The following is an 18,644-nucleotide window of genomic DNA, read 5'->3' on the forward strand; positions in this document are numbered from 1 at the left end:
CCCACCTAGGAAGCTCTTTTGGTCATATGCTTGCATGTTTTAAAGGCCTCCAAACATCGTTGTTTAAAAAGTAATTCCTATCTGCCCGCGCCCAGGTTCTTCATTCCTTTCTATATTTTTATCTGGAATAATTTCTGTAGTACAGATTTCTTGTGGTGCAGTCAATTGGATATAAATTTTGTTACCTTGTATTTGTCTGAAAAATACCTTCATTCTGCCTTTATTTTTCCTTTGCCTAGTATTTTCTTTCTTAAGATTTTAAGTAATCTCTACACCTAATGTGGGGCTCAAACAGCTCCAAAATCAACAGTCGTATGCTCTACCAACTGAGCCAGCTAGACACCCGGTCTAGTATTTTCTATTGCATATTGTCCTTGTGATTAATACAGTATAATGTCCTAGACTCTGTTGCCTGTATCTCATTCCAGGTGACAGCTGATTTACTGGTTGATTACCTGAAACTCTTACGCCTTTTTAGAGCAAAGGCTATTTCCATTTTGTCCTAGGATGTCAACTTTACTCCTAATGCAGGGCCCTTACAGGGTTTCAGAGGAAAACCCAAAGTATTTACCTTTGAAGCTTGAGGGACCCAAATTCAAAACTGTCCCCCTGTAATATTCAGCCACTGGAATGTCTGCTCAGCTCTTTCTGCTTTCCATCTGCTGTTCTCACCCCAGAATCCTTCGGTTCTTGCTCAATGCATGGAAAATTGGGGGGTCAGCCAAGGATTTGAGGGTTTCCCCTTGTGTGGCTCCCTTCTCTCTGGGGTGTCCCCATCCCCTGTTTCCAGTATTCAGGTGTCCACAAGCTCTTCCAGTTCCTGAGGTCAGGGAGATTGAGGCTTTCTGCTACAGTCTACCCACCCCATGCCACATAGGCTGGGTCTCTTCCAGCGGGGCCCCAGAGGAAGTGACACCTGAACTCTGACTTGAGGAGGACTTAGCCAGATGGAAGGATGAATTCCAGGAAGAAGTACAGACTGTGCAACTGAGAACATGGGTGCAGATGCCAGCTTTGTCCCTCAGGCACTGTGTGACTTTGGGCAAGTGACTTAGCCCTTCTGTGCCTCCTTTTCCTTGTTTGTGTTGAGGATGATCAGAACACTTACCTCCTGGGATTGCTATGAGGGTTCAGGGAGTGAACCCTGGCAAGCACTTGGCACGGCACCTCAGCCTCCCCTCCCGCCTTCTCTTTCGGGTCACTGATCACACCTTGCTCTGTCTGTGTGGCTCTCGTGTGCTCTCAGCAGGTACCTGCACCCTCTCACCGCATTCCCAGCCCTTGGCTACACATCCTGGGCTGGGGTGGAAACAGACCGAAGGCAAAGCGGGGCTGGCGCCAGGTCACGTGGTCCCTGACAGGCAGGTGGCAAACACAGGAGCGCTTCTCCTCCTCCTCAGCCAGTCTGACTGAAAATACTGCAGCCCCCGGGACACATTCTCAAGAGCAGTCACCATAGCAAGTGTATTTATTATAAAAATAAGTAAATGTAAAATGTCTTTTGACTTTGAGATAGGTGGCAAATGCTATTGCAGTGCATTTCAGTGAGGACACGTGTCTCTGCGGTGGCCGCGAATAGTCCTCGTGTGCAATGTGTTGCCACAGGGCTCAGTCTACAAACCTGGTCCCGACTCAACAGAACCGGGGGCCCACACACGTGGTCCCTGCAGGCAGCCACCTCTTCCCAGCGAGCTGCAGCGGCCCAGGCGCAGGCTGGCTGGGGCTGTCGTGTTGCCTGTGAGCGTTCGTGCGCCCCCTGCTCCTGGTCTTGACCCGACAGCCGGCCGGCGGGGGGCAGGGAGGGGCGCACTCCATACCAGAAGCCAAGCCAGGCCCTCCCAGAGGCAGACGCCCCACGAGAAGTTCCCTCCAACTTGGTCTGTTCCACCACCCAAGGATGACCAAGGTGAAGGATCAGAAACCCCCTCAATCTGTGCTGGGTCCTGGGTCTCAGGGGATCTCGCCCCCGCCCAGGGCCGAGCCCCCTCAGAAGCCACAGGGTCACAGGTAGCTCCAGCCTCAGGGCCTCACTGGCAGCACTCAGCCACGTGCCTGAAGAGCTCCTCGCCTTGCTCGTCATCGAAGTGCTGCAGGCAGTGAGGGCACTGAAGCTCCCCCTGCCCTCTCCGGGTCGTTGCTCCAGGACACCTGCCCTCTGCGGAGAAGTCCGGCCCCTGAGATCCAGTCCCGGCCCTCCGGCCACTGGGTGCCACAAGCTCCAAGACACTGGTCTCTAAGTACTTGGGGGTTTTGCTCCCCGTGTGCGTCCGGCAGGAGCCCCGCTCTCGGCAGTCCTGGAAAGAAGGCAAGTATCCGTTCACATGGGCCGCACTGCAGGCCACAAAGCCAGGTGTCGGGTTCTAGCACTCGGGAAATTTCTCCCGTCCCTGAATGGGACTTGCAGCCCCTCCCCACCTCCTGGAGTAGCCCAGAGCCCAAACACGGTGGGGCCCAGTCGCAGACGTTCCTGCACAAGTTCAGATGGGGCCCGCTCCCTGCCCATCAGCCCCATACGCCTCTGTGGAGAGACAGAGGTGGAGCCAGGGTGGGGGTCTCTCCTAGCTCGTCCCGGCGCACGCCCTCCAGACATCAGTCACGAAGCACCGTGGCCTGCATGCTCCTCAGCCTGGTGCTTCTGAAACTTCACATCTGAACTTGGGCTTTCCTCTGTGGGCCTGGGGCTTATTGCCCGCCCCTTCTGCACTCCTGCCCTGGCTCCTCAGCAACGGCAAGTGTTCCCCCACATTCGAGGGGCCACAGGCTGCAGCTGAAAAGGATGCAGAGGCCACGCAATGCAAACGCCCTGTCCCCCAACAGACTTGAAGTGGGTCCTGATCATCCCTGTTGGCCCAGAGTCACTGACAGGCTGCCTAGAACCACACCTTTAATGACCTTTCAATCCAAGAGCACGTGCTTCCTCAAGTTCGAGGCAGCCAGCAACCCACAGGTGAAACCCGATCACAGAAGACCGCCCCTGCCTGGGCCCATGGTGGAGCGTCCTCAGCCAGAGCCTCGAGTCCCAGGGCCTCAGGAGAACCCAGAATCTGTGATGGGAGCTGCTAAGGCCGCTGGGGACGATGAGGCCCTCCCGCACCTCCTTGTTAGCCTGTGGCCTCGGGGGGAAACAGGCCGCGGGCACGGTCCCCACCCACTTCACCCGCCAGTAGGAACAGCTGCCTCTGTCCAGGCCTGGTGCTCTGGACCGAGTCCAAGAGGGTGAAAGAGAGGGTATCTCCCGTGACTCCCTGCACCTCATGCAGGGTGGGAGCAGAAGCCACCGACGAACCCCAGCAGCATAGTACAGGCAGCACCCAACCAGATGGGGCAGCCCCGAGGTCAGCTCAGCATCCCTGCTCAGCCTGGTACGTCAATCCCCAGAGGTGCCACTACCGTCCAGTCCAAACGTTCTTGGAGGGGCCCAGTAGGTACTGGCTGAGGGGCTAAAGAAACCAAACTCTCCCAGGGTCTCCGCAGAGCACGGAGAGGGTCCAGGGCAGAGGGGAAGAGGCATGTGGGCGCCATGGGTCCTGCACCGAGAAACTTACCAATTCTGACTCACGCCAGGCCTCCCTAGTTGGGGTGGAGGCCTACTGGCCTGCAAGGCCCATCTCCATGCACACGGGCCGTGGGCCCAGGGACGTTACTAGACACCCGGGAATGGAGTAACCAAGTACCTGTGCCTCATCGCGAGGAGGGGACACGTATGAAGGAAGCTCCTAGCAGGAAGCCTGGGGCCCAGGACGTGCTCACCGGGTGCATGACCACGAGCATGGAAGGCAGGACAGGCCCTGTGGACTGTCACACAGTGTGACTAGGAGCTCTTCCACCCCCATGCCCCAGGGGCCGGGCAAGGCGGCTCTGACCTAAGCAGGGCAATCGGGGTCTCAGGCCGATGCTTGAAATTCGCGGAAAGAAAAGTGAGAGAAATGCCAGGCCTAAAGAGGCCTCGTACTCTACCTGCCTCCGGGACGCCTGGTGCCGCAAGGCGGCCACCTGCTCCTCCAGCTCTTGAATCCTCCCCTGAGCACGCTCTCGATCGGCCCTTTCCGAGGTGAAATCATCCTTGTAAGCAAGAATCTGAAAGGAGGCAAGACACGCGGCTGTCAGCACGCGGCGCCATTTCTGCTGCTCAGGACGGACAAGGTGCCCCCCCGGCCCCCCCCCCCCCCAACACCCCCCCCCCCCTCCCCCCCCCAGGGCCACACCTGCTGCTCCAGCATCTGCACCCGCTCCAGTGCCGCATCGCGGGCCCTCCTCACAGCCGTCAGCTCCTCCTTCACTTCCGCACAGTCATTTATCTTCTCCTCCAGCTGCCTGTTGAGCCTGGAGATCTCCTTCCTCATCAGCTCAGGAGGGGAGGGTCTCTCGGGCTCACGGGGGAACTGTAGCCCCTGAAGCTGCGCGTGGAGCCCCCTCACATACTCATCCCTGCTGGCATCGTAGCGCTGCCACTTGGCGTTAAGGTCTTCTACCTGAGGGGGTGTGGCCGAGACACGCGGTGAAGGCGGCCCCACGCTACGCCACGCTTTGTGTTTTTAAGTTTAAACTTTTTCTTCAAATTTTTATTAAATTCCAGTTAACATCCAGCGTAATATTGGTTTCAGGAGAACTCAGTGTCACTTGCAGACACCCCCAGTGCTTTGTCGCCATCCCCATCTAGCCCATCCCGCCCCCCTCCATTAACCCTGTTCGTTCTCTATCGTTAGAGTCCCCTATGGTTTGTTGTCCTCTCTTCTTCCTCCCCCCACTTCTGTGTTCCTCTGCTTGCTGTCTTAAATTCCACACAGGAGAGAAATCACTTGGCATTGGTCTTTCTCGGACTATGAAGCGCTTTGTTAGCGACAGTTAGCTAATGAGTTCTTCCCCTTAAATGGATGTCACCTCACTTTGCTCTTCTATCCAGAGGGGACACGGAGAGCAGCAGACACGTCTGAGGCACGGCGGTGACGTCCGCCAGCAACTGTTAAACACAAGTGGACTCGGTGCGGTTTTCCCTCCTTAAAAGCCATACTCGATAGTAATTCTTGCACCTCCTTTCTCGACCTACCAGTTAGCCTGAGGGGACAGAGCAGGACGGGGCACATTCTGTGCACTTTCAGACAAAAAGGTCAGGTCTCGGCATGGTGTGTGTCAGCCAAAGTGGCCTGAGGGGGACACAACCCCTGAGCACCATGGAGGACAGGACCCCCCTACACCTGCAGTTCACAAGGGCAAATTCTTCTTGAATGAAATATGACAGATACTCACATGGGTCACCTTCTGTCTCAACAGTCGATTTTCTTCCTGTAACTTCTCGATAACATCCCGGACACAGGTGTCCCCGCCTGTACGCTCTGGCTGCATGACAAAGGGAGAGTGGGAGGGCATTATGTCGCTGAACATAAAAAGTGCAACAAGAGGGGAGGAAGCTAGACCCGCGGACCAAGGTCGCAGACATCATCACATCCAGCAAGGCACCAGCTGGCGGTCGTTCATCAGGTAGAGACGAGAAGTGGAGACACAAAAGGACTCCCTGCTTCCCGGAGGTGGTGGGGGGAGGGTGTGCTCTGCCCTGACCCGGGCCCACCACCCACCGGGGCTCCCGCTGCCTGACATGCTCTGTCATGGCTCGGGGGAACAGGGGGCTCAGTCCCATTGTGTGGCAAAGGACACACCGGCCCTGGGCCACAGGGGGCAGGCCTGGCTGGGAACCCATCATGTCTGCAGACCATCAGGGTCAACCTTGGTGGCTTTGTACACAGGGTCTGACCCACACCATGCTCATGCCTAGAAGCCACATCCGAAACCGCCCCTAACAATGGTAGGCAGCCCTAACCGAAAAGTCTCGTTTGAGAAGTCTGTCTGAATCCGAGAAATGCAGTGCATTTAATAGAACAGAGGGCTGCATGTTGGTGACATCATTTTTGAGAATTCCCCTTGAAAGACAAAGGAAGTATGTATCCTCACGGCGCAGCCACTGGGAAGCCCCGGGTGACTCAGCCAAGTCCCAGGCTGAGAAATGATGCTGATTTAGTGACTGTAAGAGCCGCCAGCCCCCGGCCACCATCGTGTGTAGCTACTTTCAAATCCCCGCAAGGAAACGACCCAGTGACTCAACGTTGGAGAAGAGCACCCGCCTCCTCCCAAATAGCACTTTCTTTTGGCTTCTCAAATACGCTTGGTTCCTTCCGAGGTTCCCTTTTAGTGGAATCCACCTGAGAACAGGTGGTTCCCCATGCGAGCTGTGGCAAAGCCGCCGCTAAGGGGCCGGTCAGCCCATCCCCCTCAGAACATCGCGGCGCATTCCTCAGTGAACCTGGTCGCAGCCTAAGAGAACTGCCCGGAAAGGACCCCGCTCAGCAAGCCCACAGCCAGCTGGGCCGAGGTCCACGGCTGGGTCGGTGCCGCTCTGTGCAGGTGCATGGAGCACATGGAAGGCCAGCACCCACGGCCCTGCGGGCCTGCGCATGGGGCCTGTGGGGGAGCTGCCCTCACCTCGCTCTGCAGCTTCCTCATCCGCCTACCAGCCGCGGCTCCACCCTCTTGTCCTCAGCTAACCGAGGCTACAGAGGCCAAGAGGCTGGGCTGGTGAAGCAGGCTGCCCTGCTTTCCTATCACATTTTGCACGTTCCATCTTTCTAGAAGAAAGCCCTGAAGAGACAGGCTTTGTCACAACCAAGAGGAGTCTCCTTACTGGTGGGCTCTGGGCTCCCCAATCCCCGCGATTACTGAGGGATCCTGCGGTCTCTACGCGACGCCTCCTGCCCCGATGTGGTCTTCACTGTAATTTGCTTACCCACGTGCATGGCTTACCTCAGGACTTTTCTCCCTCGAGTCCCCCTGTGTGCACTGTCGTTCATCCAGACACTTGGCCAGATGCTGGCACATGTGGGCAGTGGCGGCCAGAGTCCTCCGCAGCTGATGGGTCTCATCAGCCAAGGAGCGGCACAGAATGTCGCTGGCAGCCCGGGCTCGTTCCTTCTCTGCCACGCTCTGCCGCAGCAGGGCAACTTCCTTCTCTCGCTCATGCTCCGGCTGGCTCATCAGCTGCTGCTTCTCCTTCTCTTTTTCTTCTAACTGCTCAGAAAGTCTTTCAATTTCCTAAGTGGAAGATTTAAAAGCACAGTTTATTTTATTAAAAGAAGGTAAAAAACAAATGTTCATAAGACAAGAGAAAAGTTCGGCACAGACACCCCATCACTAGATGACGAACAAACTCATTCAGAGGACGGCTTTTGAACTATAATTAAACTGGAGTTCTCAGCCTATAATGTTCTTTCTGAAACTTCATCTACAATTCTGTTTTCAGGGACGCCTGGGTGGCTCAGTCAGTTAAGCACCCAACTTTGGCTCAGGTCATGATCTCACAGCTCGTGGGTTTGAGCCCTGCGTTGGGCTCTGTGCTGACAGCTTGGAGCCTGGAGCCTGCTTCAGATTCTGTGTCTCCTCTCTCTGTCCCTCCCCTGCTCACACACACACACTCTCTCTTAAAAGTAAACATTAAAAAAATAGAAAAAAATTTTAATGTTTACTTTTAATAATTCTATTTTTATTTATTTATTTATTTTTACGTTTATTTACTTTTTTTGAGAAGAGAGACAGCATGAGCTGGGGAGGAGAGAGAAAGAGGGAGACACAGAATCCGAAACAGGCTCCAGGCTCCGAGCTGTCAGCACAGAGCCCAACGTGGGGCTGGAACCCACGGGCCACGAGATCATGACCTGAGCCGAAGTCGGACGCTCAACCGACTGAGCCACCCAGGCGCCCCAATAATTCTATTTTTATTTTCACAAACAAGTTCGTAATTTTAGATGGTACATCAGCAAATTACGAAGTGTGGCAACTGCAAAGACTCCTTTATGGGACGGACAGAAGCTGCAGCGGGTCAGTGCCTAGAAGGTACGTCCTCACTCCTGGTACTTGGAATGCGACTTGACTTAGAAGCAGGGCCCTCACAGACGTGACTGGTTAAGAGGATTAGAACAGACCCCGATCCAGTGACTGCTGTCCCTATACAAAGAAGGAAATATGGACACAGACACAAGGAAGGAGGTGGTGTGATGAGAGACCGGAGAGCTGCGTCTACAGGCCAAGGGGCACCAAGGGCTACAGGAGCCACCAGAAGCTGAAAGAGGCAAAGACACACCCACTCTGGAGCCTCCAAGGGAATTTGGCCCTGCCAACACCTTCCTCGGGCTTCCAGGGCAGAAGGCAGATGATTAAATTCCTCTTGTTCTAGGCTCCCAGCTATGGGACCTAATCCACCCACCGCTGATTACTTCTTTAAAAGAAAGTCCTTAAAATTACAGTCTGCTCTATACCTGGCCTTAATTTTGTACCTTCCTGTCTCAAAGAACTGCAGCGCCTGCAAATCTTTGAGGTGACACTGCGTGCGCGAATGTGACCCAGAGATGGAGCACCAGCCTTGGGAGACGCAGGTCAGGTCTGGGCTTCCCCGGGAGGGTGTGGGCAGGAAGGACTGGCCTCCCGCGGAGGAGCGAGCTCACCCCCACCACCCATCCCTCACCCTCACCGCCCCCCCGCCAACGTGAGTGTGAGGGGGAGACACACGGGGACCCTGGAACCTTCTCAGCACAGCAGAACGAAATGCTGGGCCACATTACTAAAGGACCCCTGAAGTATTATTCTCTTACGTGCTTGAAACAAAAACAAAAAATATGCATGGTTGTAACAAATCCAACGAAACCTAATTCCTCTTTTGCCACCAACCCCTCCACCCCAAGCGTCACTTTCCAGAGGCAGCTCCTATCCACCATGTGGGCACAGGTCTTTCCAGAATGTGTTTAGGCATCTACCACACCAGTCTTCATACACAAATGGATCCTACACCAGCACACTTTTCACCGCTGTCTCCCTCCTAAGGAACACCTCATTCCACAGTAGATTCCAGATTTGCAGGACACACTTCCAGTTGATGGACATGGGCCACTTCCTTACCCTCTGGTGCAAATACATCCACAGGAAACATGCCCAGAAGTCATACAGCTGGGACCGTTTCAAGACTGGATTAAGAAGTACCTGGTAAAACTGGGGAACACAGCCCGACACAGGGCCCCACCCTGTTCCTGGGCCCATGCCTGAGCCCATGAGGCAAGGGCTCCTCCACCCAACGCCCTGTGCACCTGGGGTGGCCTCCGCAGGAGAAGTGCAGCATGTGCCTCCATCACTCTAACCAGGTGACCCAGAAAACATTCTGGAATTCTCGCCCTCTCAGGGAGTTAAGGGTCCTTGCTTTCCCACTTTCCTTGAACTTCACTCTAGAAGTTGACAGCAAGAGAAGAAAGAATAAATCCTGGTAGGATGGTCAATTCGGCTCTCTTAACAAAGACCTAGAGGAAGAGACTGTTCTAGACCCATAATCCAAGACAGGCCCGAAAAGAGAGGCTGGAAGAGATGAAGTGAGGAGGTCAGACCCTAGCAAGTGGGACATGTCCGATACCCAGTGCAGAAGAGGTGACAGGATGAGGACAATGGGTGTGACAGAGTATAAGAAACCACACTGGTGATGAACCCAAAACAGATTGTCACCACAGGTGTCCAGTGCCCACATTCCCTCCCCCTCCGTAGATGGCATCCAGCCTGGTGAGGCCATTCCTTTCATTTTTCCACTTTATGACCTCACCCGTGAGTGGAGTCCAGGCCTTTCTGGACTGAAGGAGGAAGAGGCCTTTCCCTGAAAGTTGGCCAGTCGGCATTGCTACCTCCTCCCAGCACACGACCATTCAGCACCAGGCTGGAGCAGTGGGACCTGGAGGGGCTATATCCACGAGCTGGGGGCTGCCAGCTGTGTGCCAAGTGGCTTGGCCTGGATGTGGCCACTACCTGATACACCACAATGGGTATTTACACAGCTGAGAACCAACCGTATGGCCTCCTTAACATAAAATCCTATAAACAGGGAAAAGAAGGCCAAATCCCAGCATGAGCTCAGGTTCCCAGTGCTGATCATTCCTGTGACACTGAGCCTAAAAACACAAAACTAGGCCTGTTTATTAGCCTGGAATTTATTTTAAAAATTGACCACTTTTTAAAGGCATTTCAAGCTGAGCAGGGGCCTTGTCCCATGTTCTGTTTAGACGGTACAGCAAGAGCGTCTCATGACCACCTCTCCCTCTGAAGTGTCCAGACTCCTGGCCGGCCACTGTTCACCCCTTGCCCGGCTTTGGTTTCCCTCTACCTACATCACAGCTTAGGTGTTGCTTTGTTGCTACTGTTGGAAGGGAAGTGCCTGAGGGCAGTGACTTTTCTATTTAATGTTTATTTTTGACAGAGAGACGAGAGCGGAGAGCGGGGAGGGGCAGAAAGGGAGAGAGAGAATCCCAAGCAGGCTCCACCCTGTCTGTGCAGAGCCTGACATGGGGCTCAAAGTCACAAACTGAGAGATCATGACCTGAGTGGAAATCAAGAGTTGGCTGCTCAACTGACTGAGCTTTGCAGGCGCAGTGACCTTTTTTTTTTTTTGCCATTCTCCCTGATCTTAGACCTTGTTACCCTCAACAGTGGCTCAAACTTGTATATGGAGTACACAGTGCCTATAGAGGTCTACCCTGAAATTTCAGTTATTCTGGGACGCCTGGGTGGTTGAGCATCTGACTTCAGCTCAGGTCATAATCTCGTGGTTTGTGAGTTCAAGCCCCATATCGGGGTCTCCATTCTCAGCGAGGAGCCTGCCATGGGTCCTCTGTCTCCCTCTCTCTCTGCCCCCTACCTTGCTCTCTCTCTCAAAAATAAACATTAAAAAAATTTGTTTTTTAATTTCAAAGTTATTCAAATCAGCATGACAGAGAAATAAATGTCTCTATCCTGCTCTGTATCTAATACTGAAGTTTATTCAGGGTAAATACATATCTATGCATGATACAGAGATCAACGTATCTACGAATATATGTAATATGAATACAGACAGGAATCCTGTGAACATACCGATAAGGGCTAGTCCCCGGGGAGTCATGAATTTAACAAGTAACCACAGTGACAGCAAGAGCTGCTACTGCTCGCCACAGCCTTGGTGCCAACTGTGCAATCTCCGTACATCCTACAAGACAGCTTCTCCCATCTTTCCCATTCTACAGATGGGTAAACCGAGGCTCACAGGGTTGGCAGCCACTGGAGTGACCAGGTGAAGAAGCCACTGCAGCCTTGGTGCCTCCATGCAGTACAGCCTCCCTGCGTCCTCTTGGGGCCGGAACACCTCAGGCAAGACCTGCGTTCCCAGGGTCCTTCCTCACTGGTCAGTGGGAGACAGCGTGGACACGTGCATGTCTATAGACAGCACGGCAGCATGTCCTCCAGCTCAGGGGGCTCTGGCTCCACACTCCAGCCCCAGGCTCCGGGCCCAGCCCCATGTGGATGCCAGTAAATGTCTGGGAACAAGACTGGACGACACAAGGATCAGGACCTGGGCCCTGTTCTCAACCCGCCACAAAACAGCCATGTAACAACCAGACCCGGGGCCAACTACAGTTAGTTCTGAAGGACGCACCAGCCTTATTACTGTCTTAAAAACCAGCTTTCAAACATCAGTTTAGAAATAACCTAGCTCGGGGCGCCTGGGTGGCTCAGTCAGTTGAGCGTCCAACTTCGGCTCAGGTGGTGATCCTGGTCCATGAGTTCAAGCCCCACGTCGGACTCTGTGCTGATGGGCACTCCTGGAACCTGCTTTTGGATTCTGTATCTCCCTCTCTCTCCGCCCTTCCCCCACTTACTCTCTGTCTCTCAAAAATAATTACAAAATATATACTAAAAAGACATTACCTAGCTCACATGGAGGCTTGTGGGTGACAACAGTACCCTACTCGGGGCTGGCATCTTCCCTCACAGCTGGGAACCTTCCAGAGCTAGAGAAACAAAAGCAAAACCACTGGGCAGAGGGGGGGTGCAAAACATGTCGGGAACCCCCCAAAGAGTGGCCCGACGTGTCCTCACATGCTGGAGGGACCCCAGGACTTCGGCACACGTCACTCGTTCTGAAATTGGAGAGAGACGTCCTGGCTGATCTGACCAAGTGCCTTTGTTGAATCTATGACTGTTCTCATGGACCACTGTTGTCAGAAAGCCAGGCTTGTCACAGAAGCCCAGCTTCACACACACATGATGCACATGAGTCAGCAGGTGGGCTGATGTCCCCCAAGAGAGCCTTTTGCTGGGACCCACAGTTCCACGGCTCCATACTCAGGACACAAAAGTGTGAAGAATTCCATAGTCTTGTGAGTTAACCTTAAGAGGCATGGCCTCCTGGCCCTCGTCCCTGTATTCGTCTGCCCAGGCTCCCCTAACAAAGTCCACAAACTAGACAACCTAGAACAGAAATTCACTCTCTCACAATCCTGGATGCTCAAAGTCCAAAATCCAGGTATCAGCAGGGCCATGCTCCTTCCAGGGCAAGAAGAATCCTTCCTTGTCTCTTCCAGCTTCTGGTGGCTGCCAGTGGTTCTGGGCTTGTAGATGCATCACTCCAATCTCTGCCTCCATCTACACATGGCCGACTTACACGGACAACCAATCACCAATCCACCGGAATCCAGCTTGCCATCCTTTTTCATTTATGACATCTTGCAAAGACCCTTTTTCCAAAGAAGGCCCCATTCACAGGTTCCAGATAGAAATGAATTGGGGAGGGGACACTGTCCAACCCAGTACAGTCTCTGCCTCCCTCTCTTTCCTGAGCATCCCTCAGTGAGAGCAAGGGCAAACAGGAATTTCAGGAAGGGCCAGTTAACTGAGGCTTTACCACGAGTGAGGCTTTACCACGAGTGTCAAGCATGTATCCTGAGAAGCAGTGATAAGAGAGCAACAGGGTTCTTCCCCTCTGGAAGAGTGTAGTGGGGGAGCAAGGCAAAAAGATAAGGACAAAACCTAACGTCACCTGCAGGGTTCTGAGAAGATGGTGAAGCAGGAAGCACCGGGAACCTACCTCCCCACCAAAAAATGGCTGTGCTGGCAGGACCCATCGACTGTAACTGTTTTGGAAACCTGGAGTCTATTGAAGGATTCCAACTTCTGGAGGAAGACTTGGGCAGTCAGCTGAGGTTAATTTCAACCAATTTCAGCTCTTAGCCCATCCCCTACACCCAGCCACCTGCAAGTGTTTCTGGAGTGGCTTGCAGTAGTCTTGCAGGAGCCAGGGTAGGCAAAAACACCCTGTCCTGTAAACATTGGAAATGTGTGCTCTGATAGCTTGCTCCTTCCTATCAGAGAGGTGCAAACACAGAAAGGCAGCCATGGTTGCTGCACCTCCCCCACTGTTGCAAAGACCCTCCCATCCATCTGAAGTGACTTGAGAGAGATTTAAAGGGATACAGCTCTCCCCCTACTCTGCATTTTTCTGTTCCACACCCCCCCCCGCCCCCGCTTAGGGAACCAGACACCAAAGACAAGGACTTTCATGGCTGCCTATTTACATACATACATAAAAATACATACACACATGCACAAACACAAAATAAAGACACTTTCAAAGGCAACTACATATAAAGAGAAAATTAGAAAGTGCCTACGTTAAAATTTTTTTTAATGTTTATTTTTGGGAGAGACAGCGAGTGAGGGAGGGCTGGGGAGATTGGGAGACACAGAATCCAAAGCAGACTCCAGGCTCCCAGCTGTCAGCACATAGCCAATGCAGGGCTCGAACCTACAAACCGTGAGAGCATGACCTGAGCCAAAGTCGGACACTCAATCGACTGAGCCACCCAGGCACCCTGAAAGTGCCCACATTCGACCAGGAAACAGCACAGGCTCAGAAGAGACCCAAGCAAACCTGAAGTTACCCCTCAGGCTGATCCCTGGCACAGAGACAACCTACAAGAATCAAAGGAAAAAAAAAAACACAAAACCTTGAGGAAGAGGGAGAATCTAATTTCCAGGCATAAAACATTATTAGATCCAAATGCCCAGTTCTTAACAAAATACAAGGCATAGAAAAACATCACAAGGCATACAAAGAAAATATGGCCCATCTGAAAAAAAATAAATCAACAGACATCACTTTTAAAGATCTGATGGCAGATCTTCTAAACAAAGACTTTAAAACAACCATCTTAAAAATGTCAGAGAAAGAAAAGATACGGAAAAAGTCAAGAAAGCACTGTATGAACAAAATGGAAATATGATTAGATTTTAAAAACCTTAAGAAACCAAAATGAAATTCTGAAGCTGAAAAGTACAATAACTGAAATGAAAAACTCGCTAGAGAGTTTCAAAGGCAGATTTGAACAGGCAGATGTATCAGCAAAGCTGAAGATAAGACAATGGAAATTACCAAGGCTGACAGAAAGAAAGAAAAAAAGATTGAAGTGAACAGCCTATGGGACCTGTGAGACACCATCAAGCAGACCAGCACATAACACTGTGGGCGTCTTGAAAGGAGGAGAGAGAGAAAGAGACAGAAAGAATATTTGAAGAAATAATGCCTGAAAACTTCCAAATCTGATGAAAGACATGAATATAAACATCCATGTAGCTCAGTAAACTCAAAGTATGATGAACTCAAAAAGACTTATACCAAAACACATTATAATCAGACTTCTGAAGCCAAAGATAAAGAATCTTGAAAGCCACAAGAGAGAGGCAACTCATCACATACTCAGTAAGATAATCATTAGATTATTCATCAGTCACTTTGAAGACCAAAAAGCAGTGAGCCTATATATTCAAATGCTAAAAGGGAAAAACTATTGGGGGCACCTGGGTGGCTCAGTCAGTTAAGTGTCCAACTTGGCTCAGGTCATGACCTCACAGTTCAGCTGTGACAGCTCAGAGCCTGGAGCCTCCTTCCAATTCTGTGTCTCCCTCTCTCTCTCTCTCTCTCTCTCTGTCCCTCTCCCGCTCATGCTCTCTCTCAAAAATAAACATTAAAATTTTTTTTTTCTAAATAGCTATATAAAATAAAGTTCCCTTTTTAAAAAAAAGAAAAACTGTCAACCAAGAATCCTATACCCAGCAAAACCGCACTTAAAAACGAGTGAGGGTTAAACTACAACATTCCCAGATAAACAAAAGCTGAGGGCATTCGTTACTAGACTTGCCCAGCAAAATGCTCAAGGGAGTCCTTTAGGGTGAAATTAAAGGACGCTAGACAGTAACTCAAACCTGTATGAAAAAATAAAAATGTAAATACATAGGCAACTACAAAATCTAGTATTATTGCAGTAATAGTTTGTAATTCTACTTTTCTACACAATTTAAGAGACTAATGTCCTTTTTAAAAGTTACTAGTCTAGGGGTGCCTGGGTGGCTCAGTCGTTTGGGCGTCCGACTTCGGCTCAGGTCGTGATCTCCCAGTCTGTGAGTTCAAGCCCCGCATCGGGCTCTGTGCTGACAGCTCAGAGCCTGGAGTCTGTTTCAGATTCTGTGTCTCCCTCTCTCTCTGACCTTCCCCCATTCATGCTCTGTCTCTGTCTCAAAAATGAATAAACATTAAAAAATTTTTTTTTAAATAAATAAAAGTTACTAGTCTAAAAGTATTATTGTAACTTTAGTTTACAACTCCACACGTTTTCTACATAATTTAAGAAACTAATGAATTTATTTTTTTTTAATTTTTTTTTTATTAACGTTTTTTATTTATTTTTGAGACAGAGAGAGACAGAGCATGAACAGGGGAGGGTCAGCGAGAGGGAGACACAGAATCTGAAACAGGCTCCAGGCTCTGAGCTGTCAGCACAGAGCCCAACACGGGGCTCGAACTCACGGACCGCGAGATCATGACCGGAGCCGAAGTCGGCCATTTAACCGACGGAGCCACCCAGGCGCCCCAAGAAAGTAATGAATTTAAAAGAGTAGTTTATGTTTGGGGGCACATGATGTATAAGGATGTAATTTTGTGGGGCGCCTGGGTGGCTCAGTTAAGCATCCAACTTCAGCTCAGGTCATGATCTCGCGGCTTGTGAGTTTGAGTCCCACGTCAGGCTCTGTGCTGACAACTCAGAGCCTGGAGCCTACTTCTGATTCTGTATCCCTCTCTCTCTGCTCCTCCCCTGTTCACTCTCTCTCTCGCAAAAGTGAATAAACATTAAAAAAAAATTTTTTTTAAAAAGATGTAATTTTGTGACATCAGCAACTGAAAGGGGTGGGGACAGAACCATAAAGGAGCAGAATTTGTATTACTGAAGTTAACATTCAACTTAAAGTAGTATGACTTTAGAATGTTAAACATAATTCCATGGTAACCACACACACACACACTCACACAAAAGCTGTAGAATATACACAAGAGAAAATGGGAAAGGAGTTTAAATGTTTCACTACAAAAATTTGAATTAAAAAAATATTGAATAAAAAAAATTTCACTACAAAAATTTGAATAAACAAAATACAGTAATGCAGAAAATGAGGGAAAAATGCTTTAAGCCATCTAGAAAACAAGTAGCAAAATAACAGAAGTAGTTCATCCTTATCAGTAATTAGCTTAAATATTAATGGATAAAACACAAGATCCAACTATTAGTTTTCTACAAAAGACTCACTTGAGATCCAAAGACATAAATAGATTGAAAATAAAAAGGATGGAAAAACATATTCATGGAAATAGTAACCAAAGGAGAGGTAGGGGTGCCTATACCAGTATCAAACAAAATACTTTAATGTTTGTTTATTTGTGAGAGACAGAGCATGAGCAGGGGAGGGGCAGAGAGACAGGGAGACACAGAATCCGAAGCAGGCTTCAGGCTCTGTGCTGATAGCACAGAGCCTGACGCGGGGCTCGAACTCATGAACTGTGAGATCATGACCTGAGCCGAAGTCAGCACTTAACCGACGGAGCTACCTAGGCGCCCATCAGACAAAATACTTTAATTCAAAAAAGGTTACAAAAGACAAGGAAAAACATTATACATTAACAAAAGGTTTAATATAGCAAGAAGATAGAACAATTATAAGCATTTGTGCATCTAACAACAGGCTATATGAAGCAAAAACTGACAGAACTGAAGACAGAAATAGTTCTACAATAGTAGAGACATCAATATTTGACTCTCAGTAGTGGTTAAACAACCAGACTAAAGATAAGTAAGAAAAAGGCCTTAAACCACAGTAACAGATGTGTAAACGCCCACCCAGCAACAACTGCATACAACTGATTTTTGACATTTTCCAGGATATGTTAGACCACATATTAAGTCTCAGTAGATTTTTTTAAGTTTATTTATTTCAGGGGAGACAGAGAGCGCGCGACAGAGAGTGTGAGCGGGGGAGGGGCAGAGAGCAAGGAAGACAGAGAATCCTAAGCAGGCTCATACCGTCACATGGAGCCTGATGCGGGGCTCGAACCCACAAAGTGTGAGATCATGATCTGAGCCAAAATCAAGAGTCAGACACTTAACAGAATGAGCCACCCACGCACCCCAAGTCTCAGTAGATTTTAAAATACAGATATCATATAAAGTGTCTTCTCCAACCATTAAAGGATGAAATTAGAAATCAACAACAGAAGTAAATCTGGAAAATACACCAAACTGTGGAAATTAAGCAACACATTCTTAAACCAATTAATCAAAGAAGAAATCACAAGAAAATTAGAAAATACTTAAGAGAAAATTAAAATGAAAACAAAATACACCAAAACTTACGGGATCCAGTGAAAGCAGTGTTAAAGGGAAAATCTTAACAAGCTATAAACTTATAAAACAAGCTATAAACATTTGCCTTTACAAACAAGAAAGATTTCCTGTCAAGAACCTTTAATTTTATAACTTAAGAAACTAGAAAAACAAGAACAAACTACACCCAAAGCTAGCAGAAGGACAAAAACCATAAAGACAGAATAGATAAAAATGAAATACAGAACAGAAAAGAACAGAGAAAAATCAATAAAGCCAGTACTTGATTTTTTTTTAAAGGTCAACAAAATTGACAAACCTCTTGCTAGGCAGACTAAGGAAAAAAGAAGACAAATTAACAAAATCAGAAATGAAAAGTGGAGACGTTACCATTGTAACAGAGTAGTATAAACAACTGTCACTGACAAACTGGATAACCTAGATGAAAGGAACAAATTCCTAGAAACACAAAACTTACCAAGGCTAAATCATGGAGAAATAGAAAAACTGAATAGACTTCTAAGTAGTAAGGAGATTGAATCAATAATAAAAAAATCTCCCCGGGGCAACTGTGTGGCTCAGTTGGTTAAGGGTCGAGACTTTGGCTCAGGTCATGCTCTCATGGTTGATGAGTTCAAGCCCTGCATTGGGCTCTTTGCTGTCAGCTTGGAGCCTGCTTTGGATCCTCTGTATCCCTCTCTCTCTGACCCTCCCCAACTTGTTCTCTCCCTCTCTTCCTCTCAAAAATAAATAAACATTTAAAAAAAAAAAAAACAACCTCCCAACAAAGAAAAGCCCTGGAACTGATAGCTTCACAGGTGAATTCCACCAAACATTTAAAGAATACCAATTCTTCTTAAGTTTTTTCAAAAAAATGAGGGAATACTTCCCAATTCGTCCTATGAGGCCAGCATTATCCAGATACCAAAGCCAGACAGAGACACTACAGGAACACTAGAGACCAATATCCCTTGTGAACAATGAACAAATGCAAAAATCCTCAACAAAACACTAGCAAACTGAAGTAGGCAGCAAACTAAAAGCATTATACACCACAAGTGGAGTATTTTTACTGGAATGTAAAGATGGTTAAACATACAAATACTGGTG

The 18,644-nt window shown here is 49.4% G+C and overlaps 1 protein-coding gene across 2 annotated transcripts in view; it reads right to left on the bottom strand.

The window, feature by feature from the left end:
* Window positions 1–1,450: 1,450 nt before the first annotated feature.
* The window catches only part of TNIP2 (TNFAIP3 interacting protein 2), a 32,931-nt gene continuing 15,737 nt past the window's right edge, over window positions 1,451–18,644 (bottom strand). For both annotated transcript variants that reach the window (XM_049630192.1, XM_049630194.1), the window contains exons 2-6: window positions 6,793–7,080; window positions 5,248–5,337; window positions 4,206–4,472; window positions 3,958–4,077; window positions 1,451–2,294 (exon numbers count right to left, since the gene is read on the bottom strand). In XM_049630192.1, coding sequence (XP_049486149.1) covers window positions 2,028–2,294; window positions 3,958–4,077; window positions 4,206–4,472; window positions 5,248–5,337; window positions 6,793–7,080 — 1,032 coding nt within the window. In that variant the 3' untranslated portion in view covers window positions 1,451–2,027. The remainder of the gene's footprint in view (window positions 2,295–3,957; window positions 4,078–4,205; window positions 4,473–5,247; window positions 5,338–6,792; window positions 7,081–18,644) is intronic.

The sequence above is a fragment of the Panthera uncia genome, chromosome B1, assembly GCF_023721935.1.
Source record: "Panthera uncia isolate 11264 chromosome B1, Puncia_PCG_1.0, whole genome shotgun sequence".
Classification (NCBI taxonomy): Eukaryota; Metazoa; Chordata; class Mammalia; order Carnivora; family Felidae; genus Panthera; species Panthera uncia.